The 25,924-nt window shown below is 43.9% G+C and overlaps 1 protein-coding gene across 6 annotated transcripts in view; it reads right to left on the reverse strand.

The window, feature by feature from the left end:
- The window catches only part of hnf1ba (HNF1 homeobox Ba), an 84,464-nt gene that overhangs the window by 33,204 nt on the left and 25,336 nt on the right, over positions 1-25,924 (reverse strand). For 3 of the 6 annotated variants that reach the window (XM_068008303.1, XM_068008302.1, XM_068008301.1), the window contains exon 5: positions 942-1,061. The exons of the other annotated variants lie outside the window; for them this stretch is intronic. In XM_068008303.1, coding sequence (XP_067864404.1) covers positions 942-1,061 — 120 coding nt within the window. The remainder of the gene's footprint in view (positions 1-941; positions 1,062-25,924) is intronic. 6 annotated transcript variants of the gene reach the window in all.

A 25,924-nucleotide genomic window follows, 5' to 3' on the forward strand; every position in this document is an offset into this window, starting at 1 on the left:
CGTAAGAAAACTCGAAAGGATTTGTCTGATGTAACTTGTGACAAAGATCCAATTTTCCTTGAAAGTGTTAGACTTCCTCCTGCCCCCCATTAACTATGAATAGGAAACTATCTGGACCATAATCTGCAATGGCAGTCAGTCATATGGAAGGTAATTTGACACCTGAACCAGACAGATCGGCAAAACTCCATGTTGCTGCTGATGATTGACCAACCAGCTTGGCTTATTAATAGTACATGGAAGGAAAGACCTGTCACTGTGGCCTGGGATTTTCTCCACTCAGCTCCAGATAATCCCGCAAGTCGATGGGAAGGGTGAACTGAATGGGCAAGCAGTAGGAAGTGTACAAGTGCTCTGTGTTGGTAAGCTAGTTGGTTTTAGCTGTTTAAACGTACCCCAGCTGCATATTTGGGCGTCCTTAATACTTGACTGTTGCCAACCTGTGCCTAAATTCCCTTGGTTTAGTTGAGTGCAGTGGTGTCCCGAAAGGAAAAGAGTATGCACTCCAGATCAGGTAAACAGAACCTGTGTAGATTACCCAGTTGACCAAAAGAAATCTGCACTGTCACATTAAATAGGATTGTAACACAACACAAATTTACATCACAATGGATCTTGTGCACAGAAAGCACTTGTGAGCAGAGTACTGCCATGTTAGTGAGGTGGCTGCTTTAAACCTTGCACTCCTGAATGAACAAGAGATGAAGTTAGCAACAAACTCCAGGATTGCTGTTTTTAACCATGTACTACGGGAGGAAGAGGAGTCTCTCCCAGTCCAACTGGATTATGGGGGGAGGGAGGGGGGGTTGTTGAGAGTCTCCCCCAGTATGAAGATTACTGAGTCCAACTCTCAAGACTGCCCAAGGTTTGCCTCGGTTGGGCGAGTTTTGTTAGTGAGGCGTAACATCTTGAGAAAATAAAAACACTACTGCCCGGCTCACCCTGACTGAGTAGCACCTCCTGCCAGCTGGCCATGTTGGGGCACTGATGGTTGTGGAGATGTTCATAGCCAAGACCACCTTGACTTCCTTCATGAAGGAAGATACCGGGCAGCGAGTGGCCTACGAGGGAAGAAAGGGAAGAAAATGGGGAGAAAAGAAAGATAAACAAAATGGAAAAATAAATTTGACAAAAACATGGACAGACAACAACAAATTGCATTTCTGTAGTGCTCCTCATGTGCAGGAAAGATAGAATGTGTATTTATATAGCACCTTGCACATCCTCAGGTCATCCCAAAGCACTTCATAGCCAATTTGAAATGCAGCCACCGTTGTAAAGTAGGCAAACGTGACAGTCAGGGTTCACACAGCAAGGTCCCACAAGCAGCAATTAGATAAATGACCAGATAATCTGTTTTAAGTGTTGGTTGAGAGATAAATATTGGCCAGGACAGGCGTGGGGTCTTGGGGTCTTTTATGTTCACCTGAGAGGGCAGATGGGGCCTCAGTTTATCATCTCATCTAAAAGACTCTGCTCCAAGAGTGCAGCACTACACCGAAGTGTCAGCCTAGATTATGTGCTCAAATCTTGGAGTGGGACTCAAACCCACAACCTTCTGCCTCAAAGACAGAGGTGCTACCCACTGAGCCAAGGCCGACACCTATGGCTAAGGAGAAAAAAATATAGACACTAAGCAGGAGGAAAAAAGAGAAAAACGGAGAGGGTTAGGGTGGGAGGAACAAAGGCACAGTCAAAGAGAAGGCTTTTGAGGAGATTTTTAAAAGCTGGGAGGGAGGTAACAAGACAGAAGAACCAAGTCAGAAAGTTCCAGAGGACAGGAGCGTAGTGGCTTTAAAACAGAAAATTTTAATTTACAAGTCATTTCTACTATGAAAAATGAGCTCAATTATCGTAACTTGTGTTATTTCTGATTAATAAATCTATTGAGTCGTCACTCGATCATAGTCCCTTGAAAGGAGCCTTTCAGTGACAATGAAAACAAGACTCCGTTAATAACTGGAAATTTGCCAACACGAGCAGCTCTCTCATGTCCAGGGCAAACATTGTGCAATGCCGGGGTGATAGCGATATTGAATATTTCAGTGTAACTGTTGTCACTGTATTTCACAGTTGCCAACTTCCTTCATGATTCTGATATTGTAATGCTTGTTTGCTCTTTCAGTAACGCCTTATGTAAGCTGCTCAGACATCATAGAAATGATCACAAATGTATGAGAGTGTTTTGCTACTTTTCTGAATGTTGTTGCAAGCTTGTATAGCTCAGTGGATAGGTTCACCACCAACTGAGCATTATGGAGCTTGCTCTGCGATTGAGTTAGCTGATTTGAACACAGGGCAGCAGTGGAGGCACTGCATTCTACAATTGGCTTCAATTTTAGGGATGGATAAAAGCAGCTCCTGATTGCTTCACCAGGACTTTTCACTATTGAGGCTCCTGGATAAATAATGGCCAATTCAGTGAGATTCCAGAGGGCTGTGGAATTCTACCCCAGCTGGGTCAGGGAGAGGAGAAAGTTAGAATAAAATATTTTTGCAGTCGACCTGGGTGGCGATTCATCCCTTCGTTCAAGTTGTGGAGGTTTAAATAATGGACCAAATGGGGCAACACAGCTCAAGTTGCAATGTCACAGAATGGTGAGATGTGGGCTCACAACCACGATCTCCTCCCATATCCTGCTGAGTGCCTGATCTCGGCTGCAGGGAGGCTCTGAATGGAGACCAAGTGCTACCCAGCAGGTGGGGAGGAAATATTGGAGGGAGAATCCTCACCGGGCTGCTCTCGATAACCAAATGGGTTATCAGGGCAGCAATAGGCAGGGACTCAGGGCGAATACCCCATCTCCCTTCCCTCCAGCTTCTTTCAGAGTCAATGTCTAGACCAGTGAAAAGTGGGGAGAAAAAAGGAGCCTCATATCCTCACAGAAAGACTAGTCTGCAAAGCCTGCAGGACTTTTAAGTGCAAATCAATTTAAGGTTGGCTTTGCATGAAGATGGTTTCTAACTTTTCAAACTCAAAAATAGTGCATTCGAAAAGAATGTTTTTATGATGTCACTACATATAGTGGCTAAATTCTTCAATCGTTATTGAATTAAAATGTAAACCTATGAAGATTCGGGCTGGAAACGATTGTGAGGCCTATTGATGCTTCCCTCTTTCCACTAGATAGTGTGACCTTGTGCACCCCTCTCCTCAACAACGCTAACTCCTGAAGAGGCAAAAACAATGAAGGGGAGAAACCTGTGACCAACATCAGTAAAACTCAGGAAAATTCCTCTCTGATTCCAAAGGCAACGAAGCAACTCCAGCAGACCATGATTGCCCATGATGCATCACTAGCCAGACATAACTAACTCATACACCCAATGTCCCACTCCCTCAGGAAATGGTCAAGAACCTTCTCAAAGGACTGTAGCGTAGCCTTGCTTACCACATCCAGCAATCATATTAATATAACCATTACTGATTGATTATAAATGTTCTGACAACGTGAGGGTTGGCTGCTCAAATCAACATCATTTGGATATTAAAATGAAGGCGTCGGATTAAAGGAGTGGGGAGTCACAGCTTTTGAGCACATTTCTATGACTTTATGTTAAAGACGAAAAATAAATTTTTGTAAAGCTCCCGTGAAGGTTCATTCAATTTTCCATGTAAACACAGTAGTGGACTCCGTTTCCCTGTCTTTAACCCAAGCTCATGCTGCAATGATTTGCCTTGTAAACATCAGCAAGACAATAAAACACTTAACTGGTTCTGTTGCCCAGTGGCCAAACAATGGTCCAGAGCCCAGTTAAAAGCCTTTATTTTACAGTTCTGTCTCCTGTAAAACTGTCAAAAGGAGGAAAGTCCATTCTTGCATTGGCCATCAACAGTATCTTACATGAACACTTGTGAAGTCCTTTGTAACTTTCTCCCCTGAGTTTTCTCCCTTACATTCCTGAAGGCACTGACTCATTCTACCAGAGTTTGGTTCCACAGGTGTTGGCACCCTATGGTACCTTGACCAAATAACCATTCCAATCTGCACCGTGAGCCTGATTCTGTTCTCACCTGATATTTATTATAGATGTACTTTCCATCAGGAGTCTGAATCACTGAATACTATGATCAAGACTGGGAATCCTGACTGATTCTTTCCCTTCCCTAACCCAGGGATGCCAATTGTAGCACTCTTACTGTTGTCCCAGTTGACATCAGCTAACCTAGTGACAGAACCTGGTACCTTTTCTTCTATATGCCTTTGCTCAGCTGAAGTTACATGGTGCATTGATAATTGTGCTGCTCATTTGCGGTTTCACCACTTTCTGCTCTTCAATATGAAGAAAGTTCTTCCAGGATTTTTTGATGCATAGCGCCTCAAGTCTTCTTCAGTTCTCTTGCTGCATTTCATTGATTAGGAAGGCTGAAATCAGCAAGATCTTTGAGGGCTCAAGGCAGTAAGTCAAAACATCCTGGGAGAATATTGTCACAAAATACTGCAAAACAAAAATAAGGTGATAATCCATCTTGCACAATAACACCTGAAAGACATGAGATGCTTTGTGATATAGTAATAGAATCATAGAATGATACAGCACAGAAGGAGGCCAATCTGCCCATCGTGCCTGTGCCGGCTCTTTGAAAGAGCTATCCAATTAGTCCCACTCCCCTGTCTTTTCCCCATGGCACTGCAAATGGTTCCCCTTCAAGTCTTTATCCAATTCCCTTTCCAAAATTATTATTGAATCTGTTTCTACCACCCTTTCAGGCAGTGCATTCCAGATCATAACAACTCGCTGCATTAAAAAAATTCTCCTCATGTAGCCTCTGATTCTTTGGCCAATTATCTTAAATCTGTGTCCGCTAGTTACCAGCCCTTCTGCCACTGGAAACAGTTTCTCCTTATTTACTCTATCAAAAAGCCTTCATGATCTTGAACACCTTTATTAAATCTCCCCTCAAATTTCTCTACTCTAAGGAAAATATCATTATGATTATACTATATATATAAAATATATACATAAAAAATTTAAAAATCTTTCATAGGATGTACACTTTCTATCCACATACCTTATTTCCTTCGGTCATGATTTTTGGTAACACTTTTCTGTCAACATTTACCATTGTAAATTGATATAGAGCCACTTCCTATTCAATTTTGCTATGTCAACTGTAACAATGTATTTGCAAACTTTGGCCACTAGATGGCTCCATGGTGCAATTTTTCCAAAGTCTCCCAACTCTGTTGCCATCTTGTGCATAAAAAATGCTTATATTCCTCAATTGATCATGGACAATGCCATGGGAAACTTAACAGTAGTATATTAAATGCTTTTCATATAGTACACACTTCCTGCAAGTCCAGTGGCTGGAGTCATAAAGGAAGATGGTAGTGGTTGTTGGAGGCCAATTATCTCAGCCCCAGGACACTGCTGCAGGAGTTCCTCAGGGCAGTGTCCTAGGCCCAACCATCTTCAGCTGCTTCACAATGACCTTCCCTCCATCATAAGGTCAGAAATGGGGATGTTCGCTGATGATTGCACAGTGTTCAGTTCCATTCGCAACCCCTCAAATAATGAAGCAGTCCATGCCCACATGCAGCAAGACCTGGACAACATCCAGGCTTGGACATTCGCACCACACAAGTGCCAGGCAATGACCATCTCCAACAAGAGAGAGTCGAACCACCTCCCCTTGACATTCAATGGCATTACCATCGCCGAATCCCCCACCATCAACATCCTGGGGGTCACTATTGACCAGAAATTTAACTGGACCAGCCACATAAATACTGTGGCTATAAGAGCAGGTCAGAGGCTGGGTATTCTGTGGCGAGTGACTCACCTCCTGACTCACCAAAGCCTTTCCACCATCTACAAGGCATAAGTCAGGAGTGTGATGGAATACTCTCCACTTGCCTGGATGAGTGCAGCTCCAACAACACTCAAGAAGCTCGAAACCATCCAGGACAAAGCAGCCCGCTTGATTGGCACCCCATCCACCACCCTAAACATTCACTCCCTTCACCACCAGCGCACAGTGGCTGCAATGTGCACCATCTACAGGATGCACTGCAGCAACTCGCCAAGGCTTCTTCGACAGCACCTCCCAAACCCGCAACAGGCACATGGGAACAACACCACCTGCACGTTCCCCTCCAAGTCACACACCACCCCGACTTGGAAATATATTGCCGTTCCTTCATCGTCGCTGGGTCAAAATCCTGGAACTCCCTTCCTAACAGCACTGTGGGAGAACCTTCACCACATGGACTGCAGCAGTTCAAGAAGGAGGCTCACCACCACCTTCTCAAGGGCAATTAGGGTTGGGCAATAAATGCTGGCCTTGCCGGCGACGCCCACATCCCATGAACAAAATTTTAAAAACCTAGTTCCTATAACACTATTCCCATTTCACTTTGTTAGTAACACTCTCACTGTTGTAAAACAGTGTATCCTGCGATTCACCATGAGCAATGTCAAGGCAGATCTGCTTGTAATATATTAAAAGTTATGTATACAGTATGCATTTCTTGTGTCACATTTACTTCCTCCAACACTTTGTCCTTCACACCCCTATTATTGTGAAACATTATAGCCTCCAACTCACTATAAGCACCGCCACGTAAATATAAAAATGTCTTGGGTCTCATGCATGCCCGTCACACTATAGGCATCACAAGTCAATTTGTCATACTTTGCTATAGATGCAAAACAATCCTTAAAAAATGGAGAAAGGCAGCCAGGCATTTCTCTGGAGTTTGAAATTTGCAATCAATTTAGCAATTTCCTGGTGATTGACCTCTATTTACCTGCAATTACCTGCATTTGCAAGGGAGTATAGAAGCAGTGACTTTAAAGGGACAGGCCAGATTAGCAGTACATGAGCAATAGCCTTAAAGGGACAAGACAGATTAGCAGCTGAACATCACAACTGTGCTCCAAACTCAAGACTACAAGTTTAGGGCATTGCTAATCTCTCGGGGGCAGCAATGCTGCTCACTCCCATAAGTGCCGAGTATCTTATGTGTAGGCGTGTGTCCATACTGCTCAATGATTAGCTATATGACAGCATAACCCAGGAGTGCAACAATAGTGTCCCCTTGTCATCTGAAGTGGATATTCTTGTTTTTAGCACATGTGCTTCCTCAATTTCTTCAAAGATGGACCCAGAAAATACTCGGTAAGATGAGGCCAGGTTCAAATCGTTAAGCTGCTTTATTTAACAATGAGTGAGCAGAAAGAGCAATGGCTATAACCAGACAACTTGTTCTCATGTAATAATACAAAATAATGAATACGGCACACTTCCTTATATTGGTGGGTTTCTTTGTTTCACTTACACAAAATAATTCCTAACTACTTTCCTGCATTCCAACCTTCTAGTAGCCTTTGCTGGGTCTGAATGTCTTTGAAGTATTCTGTTTTAAATAACCTGACTGGCTGCCTGTGTCTCTGTCTTTTATTTTATTTCCCTCTGCACACAACCAAAAGGGATCAGAGACTTCCCAACACAATGGTTGCAAGGGTTTTGTTAATTGCTGAGACAGGCTAACGAATTGCTCATTGTTTACAGTCTATCTGGAAACAACATCAGAGTATAACTTTTAACCACCTTTCATATCAGTGCCTTTTTTTGAACTTGTGTGAATTGACTATGGTTTAAAACACAATAACTATTTTTCCAAATTCTTTCCTTGGAAAAATGGTCAAAAAATCCTGAAACACAACAACCTTCATTAAAGTAGTGGAGGAAGGGGTGTAATACAAGAATAAATGGGTAACAAGACCATTACAAAAATCAGATAGAGGCAACTTCAGCCCCAAGAAAGTCAAAGTGTTACAACTATGCGGCTACAATCAAAATAGTTACACTTGACGCAGTTTGATTTCCATTTAGCTTTTCAGAAAGCTGGCATATTTTCAATAAATGCAACAAAGAAGATAATAACATTTTCCCAGCTTCCAGATCTCAAATCTTAAATCTTGTAAAGTCAATGTTGTAAACATTGTCTTTGGACATGGTTAAGTAGTTATTGGTGGCTTTCTGCAGGGGCCAGCTAGGTCAATAGATCATTAGTATTAATCAACACAGTGTGCAAACAGTGAGGAATCTTTCAATGCAGATATCCAGGAAGAAAATAATTTGGCAAAAAGACAAAGCTCGGTACAGTATTCACAAATCCCTTGCGATTTTGTTATGTTTCCTCATAAACTTTCAGCAAAGGCTCTTTAAAAATAGATTAGCTCTGGCTTGCCATTCATGAACATTGCTCTAAGTTGCAGAAACAGTGCTCAGCTACCAAGAGTTTGCTGAATTCTGACAGAGAAATGGCCTAGAAACCTTTGTTGTATGTCAACATTTATCGCAAGAAAGGAAGCCAGAAATCGTGGGAGTAAGGGTTGAATCTTAAATTGGACAACTAATGTGGGAACCTTCCAACTTGTGCTCATGTCTCAACAATCGCCAACATCTATATATTAATAAAAATCTTGAGCATTTTCCATCCACAACTCTTACTTCATGACTTTTGGTCATACTCTTATGTCAACATTTGCCATTGTGAATTACTACGTCAATATTTTCCATTCCATTTTGCTATGTCAACGCTCAAAGTGTCAAAACAGGCTCTAGCCAATAGATGGCTCTGTGAAGCAAGTTTCTGAAGTCTCTTTCCCAACTCCGATGCTCTTATATAAAACCAAAGCTTCTGAGTGCCTAAAGCAGATTGTGAATCACCAGTAAATTTGGTTACACCTCAAACCTTTGGTACTTGTAATACTTTCCTCAGGTTGAAAGATCTCACATGGAGACTGGGGTGCATCAGACAACTTTGCAAGTTAGTCACTAAATATTGCTCACTTGCATCACAACTCGTCATGAACTTCCAGGAACTTCCATTTTCTTTCACTGTACTTCAGTGCAATTGAATACAGTTTCACAGCCTTTGTTTAAATGAGCTGCATTATCTTGGAAAAGTGCCAGACGCCAGGAGGTACAAGCCCAGTAGACAAAGATTGACTTTATCCATGAGTTCAGAAGGCAATCGAGTCCACCTCTGCTAGAATTCGTATTTTGCATACTCCATCCACTCAATGAGTTCTTCTTGTCCAGATGGTCCTTCTCCTTTGGCCTGCGCTGATTTGTAGTAATGTGCCACCTTTTCACTTTTGCCCCATTTCTGATGGTACTTCTCCTGGTACTGATAATGGACCTTGTCTTGAATGTCCACATTCATTTTTGATTTAGGTCTACTGCCAAATTTGATAGCAGTCTGTGTGGTACAACCTGAGGTGGACATGATCTGGTTCTAATGTGTCAGTCATGGCTCAGTGGTAGCACTCTTGCCTCAGAGTCAGAAGATCATGGGCTCAAGTCCAGGCTGACACTCTCAGTGCAGTATTGAGGGAGAGCTGCACTGTTGGAGGTGCCGTCTTTCAGATGAGACACTAAGGTGGATGTAAAACATTCCATGGCACTATTTCGAAGAAGAGCTGAGGAGTTCTCCCCAGCCGATATTTATCCCTCAACCAACACCACTGAAACAGATTATCTGGTTATTAACACACTGCTGTTTGTCAGAACTTGCTGTACACAAATTGGCTGCCGCGTTTCCTACATTACAGCAGAGATTATACTTCAAAAGTACTTCTTTGGCTGTAAAGTGCTTTAGGACCTCCTGAGGATGTGAAAGGCGCCATACAAATGCAAATCTTTCTTTCTTTTAATGCTAGCCATTTTCACAGATACACACTCCATGTTAACGAGTGTTATTTTGTTAACTGTCACAGTTATAAACTCCTGTACAATGTCCTATTTAGTTTTTTTGCATTATGATTACATTTACATCCCAATGGTGCTTGGTTGTACAATATCACTTATGAGCTAAAACAAGCTCCAAGGATAAAGATATAAAAAGAATAGGGATGATATTTTCCTCCTTTTCCTTACAAAAGGGTTAGTAACCCCATTTTAGTTGAGTTTAACTGCTGCCAATCAAAGTGCAACGTGAATTCAATATCAGGAACGACAGAAAAGCATGATGCAGTCAGAACAATGTTCGTTTCGCATTTCTCAAGCTGCTAACAAGCCATAGAACTGGCAGCAGTGATAAAAATGAGGTTAATATGACTGTGTCGGTCACACAACTGAAGCATAAACAAATGGGACTATAAGATTTTGGAGAAGGCTATTTTTCGGACCGAGATTCAGAGTCCCTGTCACACAGGGGTAATTGTCACCGTCACCGCCTGGGGCAGTAAGGATCACTTGCCCATTGTAGAACCCGTCCAATTCTAATCTCACCAATTTCAATGGGATGCCAAACAGCCGAGTTCTACAATGGGCAGGCGATCCATTCTGCCAGATTATTGCCTGGGCGGTGACGGTGAAAATTACTCCCCTGAGTTTCTTTAAGCTGAGGGACAGATAGCGGTGTACTGCATGGAAATCAAGGTCTACTACAATAAGAACCTAGGAGGAGATCTGGACTAAAGCATCAAGGTAATAATATTACTGTAAGGTAGTAACAAAGGACAACTATGAATACGAACTTAACAGTCTTTGTAGTTATCGAGGGGAGATGAGGAGAAATTTTTTTACGCAGCCAGTTGTTATGATCTGGAGTGCACTGCCTGAAAGGATGGTGGAAGCAGATTCAACGATAATTTTCAAAAGGGAACTTGATATATACTTGAAAAGGAAACATTTGCAGGGCTATGAGGAAAGAGTGGGGAAGTGGGACTAATTGGATAGGTCTTTCAGAGAGCCAGCACAGGCAACAATAGGCCAAATGGCCTCCTTCAGTATTGTAAGATTCTATGAACATAAGAACATAAGAAATAGGGGCAGGAGTAGGCCATACGGCCCCTCGAGCCTGCTGCACCATTCAATAAGATCATGGCTGATCTTCAACCTCAACTCCACTTTCCCACCCGATCCCCATATCCCTTGATTCCCCTAGAGTCCAAAAATCTATCCATCTCAACCTTGAATATATTCAATGACTGAGCATCCACAGCCCTCTGGGGTGGAGAATTCCAAAGATTCAAAACCCTCTGCATAAAGAAATTCCTCCTCAGCTCAGTCTTGAATGGCTGCCCCCATATCCTGCGACTTTGCCCCCTAGTTCTAGACTCTCTAGCCAAGGGAAAGAGTCTCTCAGCATCTACCCTGTCAAGCCCCTTCATAATCTTATATTTTTCAATGAGATCACCTCTCATTCTTCTGAACTCCAGAGAGTATAGGTCCATTCTACTCAACTCACATATAATTCTAGATCAATGCAAATACACTGTGGTCAGATACAGAAACGAATGAATGAATTTGCAGTTGCGAAATCATCCTGCCTTAATATTGGGATGAAGAATATGTATGAGGAGTATGAAATTAAAGTGGTTACTAGCAGATAGATGCAAACAATACTGTATTTACACAGCAAAATATTAATTTGGATGTGAGAAGGAAGGTAAAACAATTGAAAATAGAAGTCTGATACAAATTACGTCACACACGGCATGGAGGGAAAGATAAGGTTCTACATTGTTGAGATCACCCTGAAAATCACACACAAATCTATATTGTGAAAGTTAAGTTTCCTGTTCCCCAATGGGGTAGAGCTGGAAAGTTAACAAATCCAGCAAAACATCTACTGCATGTCCCAGCATTCTGAGCTGTTGGTGACCCATCACTGGCACAAGAGTAGATTACTCCTTCTGGCTTTAATAGTAGCACAAAAAGCAATTCTATGCAATCGGAAGAACAAGACACAAGGCGGTTTTGGACAATGGACAACTTGATCCAAACAGGTCAGACTGAAGTATGTTATTTCTTGCTTGATTCCCAGGGTTAAATGGATGAAGGAGTTGGAGTTTATTCAGACAGCACGGAAATATGGGAGAGTCTGACCTTCACCTCGGGTAGTGTGAAGGACAATTCAGGTAGAGTGTTTTATGTACAGCACCTGTAGATTGTGTGCTTTTCCTTGCTGTCTATACCCTGTATTAATTTACAACAAACGCTGTGTATAAAGGGTGCGGGGACGAGAATTCAGCAAATAGGTTCAGCATAGGACTGCAGATCCCTCCAGAGTTGTAATCCCGTGTAACTCTACCACAGTATGACTAGGGATCTGCAAAGTAACTTATCTTTTTTACACAGTTCCAAATTCATTGACTGACTGCTCCAGTATTTGAGAGGGAAAAAGAAAGGACTTCATAATTACTTATGGAATGCACTTAGACTCATTCAATTAGATAACATTGGGTCTGTTTTAATGTCTGTATTTGCAATATGTTTGGATTAACAACTGCTTTCTTTAGAAATCTTAAGATATACATAGTCTATCCACGGTGGTGCTGCACACAGAGAGTCAAGGGCAAGTGTATTCTTCAGGTGAAGTGGGGTTAGCAAACAAGGGATCATTGGAGCAAGGCATGCAGGTGTAATCCACTCCCCATTTTAAAGTCAAACATTCTGTCCTTATTTTTCTTTCCTCATTGTAAATTCCTATGTCCACATTAATGATAGAAACTGGCTGTGCTGGAATTACTCCCTCCCACACGTGGGAGCAGCACCCTGACTAGCCCCACTTCCACTCAAAACCAGTCCTGCGATTATCGTGCCCTCCTGCCTCACTGAGCAGCAAAACTCGCCCCTGTAAAACAGTCCCCTCCTCCCACCTTCCCCTGGCCAACAGCCTAACCAGTCTTGGTACAGCAATTGCCCCCTCCCTCCCCACCCACCTTCCACTGAGTGGAAAAGCTGACCCCAGTACACCAGTCTCCTCCCATCCCATCCCCCCAAGTGATCAGGAGAACCATCCCTGGTCCAGTTGTCCTCCCCCGCCTGGATTGCCAGTCCCCCCACCACCCCTCCCACCCCGGACTAAGCATGAAGCAGCATTACTGACCCCTGGGAAGAGAACTTTCTCATCTCACCCTCTGCCACAAGCAGGATCATTGGACAGAGATCCTCCCCCTTTCCCCCATCCCCTGTTTCCTGCTCACCCCTCCCTCCTCTTGCTCCTCCTCCTCTGATCTGCTCCTAGTCCTCCCTTCTCTTCTATCCAATCATCATCTCTCTCTTCCCTCCTCTGCCCACCCCCTCCCAACTGCCCCTCCCCTTTCCCTTTGGCCTCTCCCCCACATGGGTCCAACATTACAACAGTGACTACACTTCAAAAGTATTTCATTGGCTGTAAAGCACTTTGGGACATCCTGAGGTCGTGAAAGGTGCTATATAAATGCACATCTTTCTTTCTTCAATCACCCTCCTTCCATTCTCTAACCATGTTTGACCTGAATACCACACTTAGTTTTGACTCCACATTTGCAATGTCACAGGAGATGGACTAATGTATGCATATATAGGAGAAAATCCAAACCAAATATAGCAAATAATCTGATAATATATTCCAAGCACTTCCTGTGAGTGGAGTGCTTTCTAGAAGGAACACACTAACTTCCTATAAAGAATATATAAAGGAACCCATCCCCTAAACTAGTTGGCCCTGCCTTCCTGCCTATTACTGGCAGCTGGCATGATGGAAATGATAAGAGAGCCTGTCACTGGAAAACAAGGATCAGGCCACAGGTGGGCGGGTACATTCGGCCCCTCATGTTGCCCCCTGCTCCCCATCTCTGCAAAATGTCTGCCTTGGCAGGTGTGCTACCTTGCATAAAACTAATTTGCTGAGAATACAGACATAGATTTTCCGAATGTTTGTATTCAGAAGATCGTTACTGGTAGATTCACAACATCAGTATACCTGTCGCTGACAGAGTTAAAAAAAAAGAAAAGCAATTCCTTTCGAATGCTACTGTTGCTATCACTCATTAATCCAAATCCATCCCTTTTCTCTGGTTCGACTGCCTCTGGATGGAGACCAACTCCAAGTCATGTTTGACAGTGAGTTTCTTGACTTAAGTGCCAAGGGTTTAACGGGTTAAGTCAATATGTAATAAACCTCCTATAGCTGACAGACTGCCAAAAGCAGTTTAAAATGTCCTTGACCCTGGAGAGCACTGTGCTTGTTTGGCCTGTCACTGGATTCCCAGGTTGGTGCAGACACTATGTTAGGAATATACGACTGGAATCCAGACCTGTTATTAGTTCCGGGGGGTTTTCCTATTGTGGGTCTGGGCTCTGCACAAATAACAATGTGTGGACAGATGCAATTAGACATGAGTATAAAAGTGTATTAAAGCTGTGGACCCCTCATTAAGTGGTACAGACCTCTGGATTTGTAAGGCCTGCAAAGGTGCTTGCTTTATTATTGATGCTATTCGTCTTATGACTTATTTCCTATTAAACACTGTGTTATGGGCCACTTTGCAATTCACGAAACGTTAGGCTACCCAGCCCCAGCCCCAGCCCCACCCCTCCTAATTTGGGTGGAATTTAAAAAGCCAGGAGGAAAAGGAGTGGGGACCTAGTGTAACTGGGTCGCCCAGACAACGGCATTGATGCGCTCCCAGAGTTCAGGAATCTCATGCCTAATAGCAGCTGTTTTATCTCAGTGGTTGCTACACACAGCAATGGGGCAAAAGAAAATGGAACCCAGCATTCTCATTGTCCGGCTATGCTTTTTACCACTCCCCTCCCCTATCATCTTCCAAAAGTTGCCTCTTTCAGGTCAAGGCAAAAGGTTTAAAGAACAAGCAGTACACACGTGTAGGCCTAAAAGAGATAACTTGCTTTGTATTTTCTCCTCTTTAAATACCAGCACTTCTTCTCATTACTCTTAATGTACACTTTGGCGCGCCATACACTTGTATTTGTTACTTAACAGTCCTGTGAAGCTGTAGTTTGCTTAATAAAACCTGAAGGGTTGCTATCAGCACCCCAGGTTTTTATTTTGCTACAGCAACAAATGGTGGCCAGAGCTGCAGAAAAAAGTCATTGTCATGGCAAGTGAGTGATGTCACTGCATTTTGCTTCTCTATTGATAATACAACTGCAGTTCATCACATTTTTAACTCCTTGAAATGGCATTTACGCTGCACTTTTTTCTGGGGGGAGAGGGGTTAAGAATTGTTCTGGTTGTGTATAAATTTTGGGTAAGTTTTTCTTGAATACATTTATAATGCACCAGAGCACTTCCATCCTGTGCTGCTGGTGAAAATCAATTTCTGTCATTAAAATGTATTCCCAGTTCATTACAATCAAAATCTGCATTAGGGTAAGCCACAGGGTTGTTATAATCTGAGGGAGTTTTTGCACAGCTCAGCGCTGAGCTGAGTGCAATGTGTGTTCTGGGAATCAGGGAAACCATCCCAGATATATAAGGGGATTAATGAATAGCCATAAACCAATAAAATGCCCAGAAAAAAAAAGCTTTTGTAGTATTGAATCACCAATTCTTTAAATTCTACTTATTGGGGAGTTTTCTGAATTCCAGGTGAGGTGGGGGGTAGGGGGGTGGGGGGAAGAGAAGGGGTTTGTAGGAGAACTGGCCTGACATTTGATAAATGCGAGGCCAGTTTAAGCATTGAGTCAGTAAGTACATGAAACTTACTGTAGGGCGTGTAGACCTGAGCCTGGGAAATTCGCAGATAACAGATGTCAGTGAAACCGATGGAGATAAATATGTTTTCATGGCATTGGTTCCTCAGTTCTCTCAGGCGCCTGTCGGTGGACTTATGACCTGGTAAGGTCCCTAGGTGTTGCAGTATAACACTAGAATTCTTTATACTTTCAGTGGGTGTCACTCTCACTGTAAACAAGATGTTGGTGAAAAATGGTGAAAAATGGAGCAAACACACTGTCCACAAGAGCTCAAGTTTTACTTGGCCTTCAATGGCAGCAATAAGCAATGCACCCTTATATTACAAACAGGGTTGGATATTCCCTTATAATATGTGTACAATATATGCTGATCTTCTGTAGTTCTCTATAATATATATAGGGCACGTTGTTTGTAAATGATGCACACAGGGCACATTATTTCTCCATAATATACACAGGTACGCTGTTTCACTGTAATAAATACAGAGCATGCTATTTGACAATAACACACCCAGGATATACTTGGAAGAAATTGGACCCCATTGTGCCCATTTCTCAGGTGCAAATCAGGGGCAAAAAGCTCCAATTTCATGGGGGATACGTTCTGCCCCAAAACTGCACGATCGTACATCCAGTGCCATATTGGGTCGGGTGATATTTAGGCGTCTCTGCACATTCTAATGAGGGGCCTAATGCCCGTTTCATAACTTCGCTCTGAAATTATGCAGCACTGAGCAGAACATTGGGTGGGCACGCTCTGCTCAGTTTATCAGGTTCTTCTGCGGCCAAATCAACGGTTCTTAAAAGGGACGCTGGAGGCCAGCAACGAAACGGTTGAGTTTTTAGTTTTTTTACATACCTTAATGTGGAGCCAGGCGGACCAAGTTGGCATTGACAGCTTGCCAGAGTCATTCAGATAGAGGCCAAGGCCCAATTTGGGATGAGCCTCAGGCCTGTGGCTCCTGGCGCACACGTTGCCTAACTCGGGCCTAAAAACGGGCCTAAGCCAATTTCTCGCCCTCTATTTCTCTAGAAGAGCGCTCATTCTCCATAATAAACACAGGTACGCTGTTTCTCTATAATAAATAGTGTGTTATTTCTCAATCATATATTCAGGACATGCCATTTCTCTATAGTATACACAAGGTACGCTACTTATAATCAAGGCCACTTATTTGTGGTTTTGACAGGAAAATTGCAGAATGTGATTATAAAAACTCCAGTAAAAATCCCAGAAATTTCCAGAATCCCTTATAATAAAAAATGAGTTTGGCTTCTGCAGTCTCACCTTGCTGTAGTATACACAAGATATGGTATATCTCTAATATACACAAGGATAGATTTTCTGGCATTTGTGCATAAAGTGTCTTTCTTTTCTGTTAAGCTAAAAATAGAAGGGAATTCTATTAGGAGGTGCATCTATTCCAGCAACCATAGGGCAAATGAAAGAGGTTTATTTAAGCTGTAAGATTTAAGCCGGCACAGGCACGATGGGCTGAATGGCCTCCTACTGTGCTTCAAGATTCTAAGTGAGTGTAACTGATCAGAAATATACATGCAATGCCCCATTTAATTATACAGTTAGATCGTCAAGGGCCGTTAGTAAGTTAAATGAGGCCCTGACGACAACATTCAAATATTTATACAATTTACCACAGTGGAGCAGCACTGGGTCATAATCCCGTATAAAACTACTTTTGTTGATTAGCACTTTATTTAAACATTAATGACTATCTTGAATAAGTTACTAGAGACCGTACTATATGCGGAGATGCATTTTTTGCAATTTTATTTTGTACAACAATTTTACCTGCTCTTAGGACGTGGCTTCACACAGAGGTCATGCTATAGTACACAATTCACAATATTTGCAGGTGAATGCAGTGGGGATGATAGGTAGTTATACAATTCTATACATTAGAGTGAGAGGTCTTCAGGTGAAAGGTTTATAGAATCATAGAATGATACAGCACAGAAGGAGGCCATTCGGCCCATCATGCCTGTGCCAGCTCTTTAAAAGAGCTATCTAATTATTCCCACTCCCCTGCTCTTTCTCCATAGCCCTGCAAATCTTTCCCCTTTTCTTCCTCGCGTCACCTCTGGTTCTCTTGCCAATTACCTTAAATCTGTGTCCTCTGGTTACTGACCTTTCTGACAGAGTAAATAAGGAGAAACTGTTTCCACTATTAAAACCCTTCATAATTTTGAACACCTCTATCAAATCTCCCCTTAACCTTCTCTGCTTTAAAGAGAACAACCCAGGTTCTCCAGTCTCTCCACACAACTGAAGTCTTTCATCCCTGGTACCATTCTAGTAAATCTCTTCTGCACCCTCTTTAAGGCTTTGACATCCTTCCTAAAGTGTGGTGCCCAGAATTGACCACAATACTCCAGCTGGGGCTTAACCAGTGTTTTATAAAGGTTTAGCATAACTTCCTCGCTTTTGTACTTTATGCCTCTATTTATAAAGTCAAGGATCCCGTAAGCCTTTTTAACAGCCTCCTTAGCTTGTCCTGCCACCTTCAAAGACTTGTGTACATAGACCCCCAGGTCTCTTTGTTCCTGCACCCCCTTTAAAATTGTACCGTTTAGTTTATATTGTCTCTCCTCATTCTTCCCATCAAAATGAATCATGTCACACTTCTCTGCGTTAAATTTCATTTGCCATGTGTCTGCCCATTTCATCAGTCTGTCTATGTCTTCCTGAAGTTTGTTACTATCCTCCTCACAGTTTACTATATTTACGAGTTTCGAGTCATCTGCAAACTTTGAAATTGTGCCCTGTATACCCAAGTCCAGCTCATTAATATATATCAAAAAGAGCAGTGGTCCCCACACTGACCCATGGGGGACACCACTGTATACGTCCCTCCAGTCTGAAAAACAACCGTGCATTACTCTCTGCTTTCTGTCCCTTAGCCAATTTTGTATCCACGCAGCCACTGCCCCTTTAATCCCATAGGCTTCATGGTTGGGGGCTATTGCTGGTCAGCGGGTGCTGGGAACTTGGGCGGGGTGGGGGGGGAATGGGGCACTTCAATATGATGTAGCAGTAGATGGTCCTTGACGAGATTGTGCTTTGCAGAGCCCATCTCCTCAGCAGGTAGCCTTAGGGCTGGTCTGGTTGTGGGTGTTTTGGTGGGCAGCTGACCCACAGGAAGGGACCCCATATCTGCTGTTGTTTCTCCAGCTCTATGTGCATTACTTGCTTTGACTGGTAGATGTGCTTAGGCCGTATGCTTTGTGCAGGAGATGTTGGGCTGTGCTGTAACAGGGGATGCATCTTTTTGCTGCCAGGAGAGCGATCTGGGTGAGCTTGCAAATGATGGGGTGGGGGTCCTTGCCCTGCTAGTAGCAGTAGGGTTGCCAACCTCCAGGTTTGCCCTGGAGTCTCCAGGAATTAAAGACTAATCTCCAGGACGCTGCTGCGAGCAACTCAGGAGAAAAATCATTGGGGCATTAAAAAAATTGTTGCTTTTTTAAATTTTCTTTGAACACTTTTGTTTATTAGTTACAAAAATATCGGACATGGGAAAAGGGGCTGTTGACTGAATGAAGAATCATTCAATTGGGTAATGAAGAGTCTATTCATTTTCCGATTGGCGTAGGAAGGTGGTGCATCATGAGGATGGACATGTCGGCCAATAAATGGCAGGAGTGAGGGGTGGGAGGGGCAGGGCAGTTGGAGGTAGGAGGTCATGTGATGAAACCTCCAGGAATATGTCGAACCAGAGTTGGCAACACTCAGTAGCAGGCCAAGCATGCGTGAGCTTGGATCCATGGACATGATTAGGCCGGCCATCAGTTGAGTGGCCTCTAGGACCTCTATCCAGCAGGGCTAAAGGGTGAGGCAGGAACAGAATGTATGCAAAAGTCTGCACTTGCTGACACCCATCTGCCCAGGTCAGATGCAAGTGCGGGGTAAGGTGTGTGCAGTGGAGGTTCATGAGGTGGCCTGTCCTCATCCTGCTATAGGCGGAGGTTGTGAGGGCCTATCTCAGAGCTCTGGAAGTGCATTTAAAGAGGGCTATAAGACATAAAAACTGTATTTTGAGATTGTTTTTCCAGCTTTTTTTGTTGCTATTTGTTACCTGTCTGTACTCAGTTGACCAGGAGGCTTTGTGCCAAGCGATTTGGCACTCCCATTTCTTTTGGAATGTCCAAAACATTGGCACAATGGGCCGCCGATTGATTGTGTTTTTTTGGAGGAGGAGCAACAGAAGAATGCCTGCCAGGTCAGGCTGCACCAGAGGCAGACTGTGCCCATCCCACCATCGTTGGCTGGCACTCTCACGCCCATAGTTACAGACAGAAGCACACCTATGTGGATTTGTCTGGGGAGATCTGGCTGCAAATGCTCTGAATCACAGGGAAGGAGTGACAAAGCTGAGTCATCGGCTGCAAGGTCACTTGCAGCTAACGTGTGCTGCCATGAAGTCCTCCAGCTCCATTTCTTTTCAGGCATGTCGAACTGCGGTCCTATGGAGAGGGTGCCTTTGGAGCGACAAAAACAGGGACACGGTCACTGCGATCACTTCATGCAGCACCACCCCCACTTTGCCGGCCATCAAACAAACAACAACAGCAAATTGCATTCATATAGCGCCTTTAACATCCCAAGGTGTTTCACAGGAGTATTACTGGACAAAATTTGACATCGAGCCACATAAGGAGATATTAGGGCAGGTGACCAAAAGATTGGTCAAAGAGGTAGGTTTTAAGGAGTGTTTTAAAGGAGGAGAGAGAGGTGGAGAGGCAGAGAGGTTTAGGGAGGTAATTCCAGAGCTTAGGGCCTAGGCAGCTGTAGGTACGGCCGCCAATGGTGGGGCGAAGGAAGTGGAGGATGCACAAGAGGCAAAAATTGGAGGAACGCAGAGATCGCAGAGGGTTGTAGGGCTGGAGGAGGTTTCAGAAATAGGGAGGGGCGAGGCCATGGAGGGGCGAGGCCATGGAGGGATTGAACGTTAGGATGAGGATTTTAAATTCGAGGCGTTGCTGGACCAGGAACCAATGTAGGTCAGTGAGCAAAGGGGTGATGGGTGAATGGGATTTGGTGCGAGTTGGGATACGGGCAGCAGAGATTTTGATGATCTCAACCAGGGGTTTGAGTGTTGTGCCACTCCCTCCTTTAGCCAAAGGCTCAGTTTCCCACTTCCACATTTACTGTCCCAGCCACTGGGTCTTGCCAGTCATTTTTCTTACCCAAATAGCCTTTGCAAACCTTTAAATACACATTAAAATATTAAAAGTCTTTGTAAAGACTACCAACACTTTAAGGCGTCACATCCCTTTAATTTCATCCATCACTCCTTATGAGCAGCCCTTTAAGGATTGCTTACATGTGATTTCCTGACCTCCCGAGACCCAACGAAATCCAAACGCCAGGCCCAATATGGGCCAGATTTTGCCGTGAGTGGAGAAAGAATGGTGCCCGCCATTCGTTAGGCCTGCACTTGCCCATAGACTTTCTATGAGCTTTTGCACGACAACTTCATCTAAACTAGAGAGCCAAAAAGGACAGCGCCCTCTACAGGGCATCTGGGACCTGTGTGAACGGGGCAAGCAACTGTGTACCAACCAGACTGAAGCATCATTAATAAGCAGAGACCGAACCAGGAAGTGTAAGTTAGAATCGTGAATTCAGTGTCAAATCAGGTACAGAACGCAAAATAAAGAGAGGGGTAAGAAAGATTGAATTAAGAGACAGAGATAAAAGAAAACATTTTTAAAAAATCAAATTTATTTTTCTTTAATTGTCCAACAACAATTAGAATCTGAAGGGAATGAGACTCCACACTTGTTAAAGTTAATTTTCAGTGCTATAGAGATTGTTTGGCAGTCATTAAGACTTACCACGTGGTTAAAAGAGTACTTACATCAGAATGGACAAGCCCTAAATTTTTCTGGCAAGGTTAGTCCATATCTACGGTGTCAGTGCAGGGACTTCACGCTGTTCCATTCATTTGAATGGGGAGCCAGCTGGCGGGATGCCGTTCCCACAGAGCTTACGGAGGAGGATCGCACCTGATAGAACAACTTCCGGATTTCCGGGTTTAACTGAGCATGTGCGCTCGCCGGAAGTTGCTGTACGATTTGCACAGAAATAATGTTCAGCGCTGTTAGCCTCACCGTTATTTGTACTGCAAAATCCGGCCCATTATCTCAGTGAAGGAGACCCCCATAAGAATTTGGCAGGGTCAGCACACCAACGGTTAAGCAGGTACTCCACTCATATGCCTGACTATTGCCCTGTTGGAAATCTGCCCTAATTCCCCACAGGATACACTGGACCTGCTAGTTCATTTTGCAACAAAAGTAGTAAGACATTACTTTTTATTATATAAAGAATAACACAGACAGGAGCGCATTGCGACATATCTCAGGGCTGGTGGGATGATGATGCCATCCGAGGTTTGTTACTGGTAGATAACACACTCCAGTCTGCGCATTATTTTACTTACTATCAGTGGTCAGGTGCACTATCAGAGAGTCAATGCAAGGGGTTAGTGTGCTTACAGATAACAGCAATGTAAATGTTCTGACAATTAACATCTTATTTTTAGAGTCAGGGGTGCAGTTGGAGTTAAGAGGATTCATCTGAAAGAAATTCTGTCTGCATGGTAAGCAGACTTTAATTGTGAATTTTTAATATAAAAACTTTGCACCGGTTTCCATTCAAACTGCAGTGTCCCTGTAGTAGTCCCAAAATTAGTGTTGTCTGACATGGAGTCAAGAGCTAAGGGAACCTCCGTGTGAAAAGTGGCCCTGAGATTTCACGGGTGGCAATCCGGATGGTTACACCAGGATCTTGCCCGATGGTGCCTACCAGCACTGGTCCTGCCTGAATGTCAGGATCAGTGGGAAGGCATGAGGCCAGCGGGCATGAGCACCACTTCAAACATACCCTTGGCACCCGTCTGGCCCATGCGTCCCGAAACTTGCGCCCCACCCCGATTATGGGGGTTGCCCACCTCCAACCCCAGCGGGGCCGATCCAGGATTTTTTTAAAAGATGTTTTTGTTTTCTTCTTTGGGATGCCAGGCCTGGACCCCATTGGTGGGGCCCACGTGTGCCCTTGTGGAGGCCAGTATGCCTCATCTCACTGGGCGTACCGGCCACCACCACAGCACCGGGACTTATACCATGGCCAGGATCTCCTGGCTCGGGGGAGTCCCCACTCTTTGTCCTCCCCAGTCCGTCATTTGCCTTGTAAAGGAGTGGCTGGAAGTACAAGACGATCGGGAAACTCTGCAGAGACCCGGTGGAGTCAGCGCTGGAGGGCAACGGTGAGCATGATCCTAGCATAACTGCCAACATGGCAGCCTGCAGATGTTTGGGACCATTGTTTTTAAGTGTTGTGCTGAAAAAATATTTTGCTGTATCACTTTGCTTGTATGTTAAAATGAACCGTTTCATAAATCTGATCATGTCATTTTCGACTGCACACATCGATAGTATTTTTTGCCTTTAGGAAGAGACTGGAAAACAGGAGGGCCGTACCACATGATCTCCAGCAAATGATATGCCACAATTAGGGATTTGTTGTTTAACATGGGCATGCAAACCCTTACACGGCCTGTAATACAGCACAGGTTTTGGATCATAGGAGACTCAAACTACTTATGGGAACTGCTTTTTTCCTGTGAACGACGTCAAAATGTTTGGGGAAAAGCCCTATTATAGAACCATAGAGGTTTACAGCACAGAAGGAGGTCATTCGGCCCATCGTGTCTGTGCCAGCTCTTTACTGGAGCAATCCAAAACTAATCCCACTGCCTGCTCTCTTCCGATAGCCTTGTATCTTCCAGTGCTTTCAAATGTTTATCTCCTCTTCCCTTAAAACATGCAATGGTCTTTGCCTCAACCATTCCCCGTTGCAAAGCATTCCATACTCCAACTCTATGTTTCTCTTAACCTCTCTCCTCACTCGCGCAGTGACAATTTTAAACTGACTCCCCAACCAGGGGAAGTAGTCTTTTGCTCGTCACTCTATCAAAACCCTTCATTATTTTAAAAGAGTATCAATCCTCCTCTTAGCCTACTCTGTTCAATGGAAATAGTCTCAGTATCTTAAGGTTCTCCTTATAACTATAGCATCTCATTCCTGATAGCATCTGGGTGAATCTGCAGTGTGTTAAAACCCACATCTTAACTCACATCTTGAAATGCCTCTGTGTTCAGTTTTTAGTACTTCATGCCTGTCAAATTCTCAATGAAATTTTTAATCCATTTATTTTAAACCGTTTAACGCCTGTTGAAATACTGCATTGGCGAATTTAACATGAATGCTTCACCAGTGCACTAAAAACATGGTGAACAGAGGACTTCCAGCCCCACCGTGAATTACTATTCTAATTCAGGTGCTGGAATTGTTCTCAGTTGTATGTGATGGCATCAAATCCCCTATGTACTATTTGAATGGATTGCTGAACCCATAATCGTTTAAATGGGTTAATCAATATGTTAACATAGCGCACACAGGAAGTTCATATGAAACGCAGGGTGCCAAAGTTTCAATCGCTTTCGTTTTAGTCTGCACAGGAGCAGTGAAGACATGACAAATTGTACCTAAGGGCCTTGAGAAGGAAACATTTGCAGGGCTATGGGGAAAAAGCGGGAGAGCGGGACTAATTGGATAGCTCTTTCAAAGGGCCGGCACAGGCTACAATGGGCCGAACGGCCTCCTTCTGTGCTGTGTGTGACCTATCAATTATCCGAGTTTGCGCTTCGGCAGAAAGCCTCGCCCTCCCGAACCGCAGGCTGGCCACTCCCGATTTACATTTTAACGGAGGGAAAATCGTGGCCAGCTCACCCACTCCGTCCCGATTTGGCGACCGGTGGGCATGGCTGATCGCCAGCAACGTAAACTCGGAAAATTACCCCCAACCCTCCCCGTCCACCGGCGTCATGTCACAGTTATTATTTTACACACACACCTTTATCGAAATTTAGCATTTCTTGCAACCAAGAAGCACATTGAATTGTCGTCTGAGATTAAAACTCACAATGAGAAGCTCACACAAGTAATTGAAAAATGTAAATGCGAATAATCAATGAACTGAAGGCCCAGCAGCGAGAGGGTTAATGCAATCTTTTGTTTTGTAAAAAAGAATTGAGGTCTTGCACCATTTTTATTGCCTTGTTTTCAGCAAGTTAGTTCTTTTGCAAATGGTTTGAATGGACACATCTCTATTAAACTGAACCATTCAAATTTTACACCCAACAGGAGAAGATACCAAACAATAGCCAGGATTGACAAACTGCAACTCAACTTTTACATATCTTTACTTTTAATGTTGTAGGTAAATTTTTCCATGACAAGGAAGTTAGCTCAGAAATTTCCAATCCACCTCCCTCCATACCAGTAATGATTGTGAAATTAATTAAATTGGTCTGTTTATTTTTGTAATGCAAAGCAATGGACCACATGGGCCCTGAATTATCATCACAGGATACTAAGGTATGAACACTTAGGGGTCGATCTCAACTCGTTTTGCCTTGGCGTTAACAGGTAGGCTGGAACTGGTCGGATTGAGCACCATGCGCACATTCTGATTGGTTCCACGGGCGAAGAGGCCCAGCAAAGGGCCCCACCCAAAACTAATCTGAGCCTCTGCCACCCCGGGTGCCCCAATCTCCCCGACCCACCCACCCCGCCCCCTCCCGCACTTACCTCGCTGGCAGCCAGGACGGCCTAATATTGGCCAGCTTTAAACCGGCGAGCAGCGCCGGGACACATGCTTGGCGCCGCATAGCTCGAAGGCTCGAAGTAAGTGAGACCAAGGCCTCAAAATTGCAGGCCGCCTCATCGCCGCGGGTACGAGCAACAGTTGGTCGCCCATAAGTCAAAATCGACTCCTTAGTGTGTTAGACTGAATGTCTTTGCTCCCATATTTTAGCGGAGGTGTTAACCTGGCTATTCAGGTAAACTGTTCCACTAAGATAGCAGAGAGAGGAATTTCAGGAGAACACAGTAAGTGTTCCAACGTTAGTATCCCATAGCGTCATTTCGGGGGGGGGGGGGGGTCAGAATCTAGGTTGGGGAGAAACATTAGCCAAGGTTCCTGCCACTGATCGCTATCCCTTGCTGGACAGTGCATGTGTGACCCCTACTGGAAAGAGCACGTTTAGATTTTGGGTGAGATTCAGGATTGAGCGTGGTTGTGATGCACCCACAATCGATTAGCCTGCCTGATCTAGGCTCAGACATTAAGAAAGGCTGATGAACCGGCGGGTCGCTGGTGCCCATGGATGCTCACCCTACCAAGACCCTAGGCACTCGGTTAGATATCTTTCATGTTTCACTTAAGTTACAAGTTTAACCAGTGGTCTCAAAAATGTCCTCATCCACACACCAATGCCGAGTTTTTGAAAGAGAAAGTAATTAGTCAGTCCAATTAATCTTGTGGTGCAAAGCAGTGGGTACCAGAAGGAGTGGCAGCCACCCCCTGTTTCCCAGGTCTTAACTATTAA

The sequence above is a fragment of the Heptranchias perlo genome, chromosome 28 (assembly GCF_035084215.1).
Source record: "Heptranchias perlo isolate sHepPer1 chromosome 28, sHepPer1.hap1, whole genome shotgun sequence".
Taxonomy (NCBI): Eukaryota; Metazoa; Chordata; class Chondrichthyes; order Hexanchiformes; family Hexanchidae; genus Heptranchias; species Heptranchias perlo.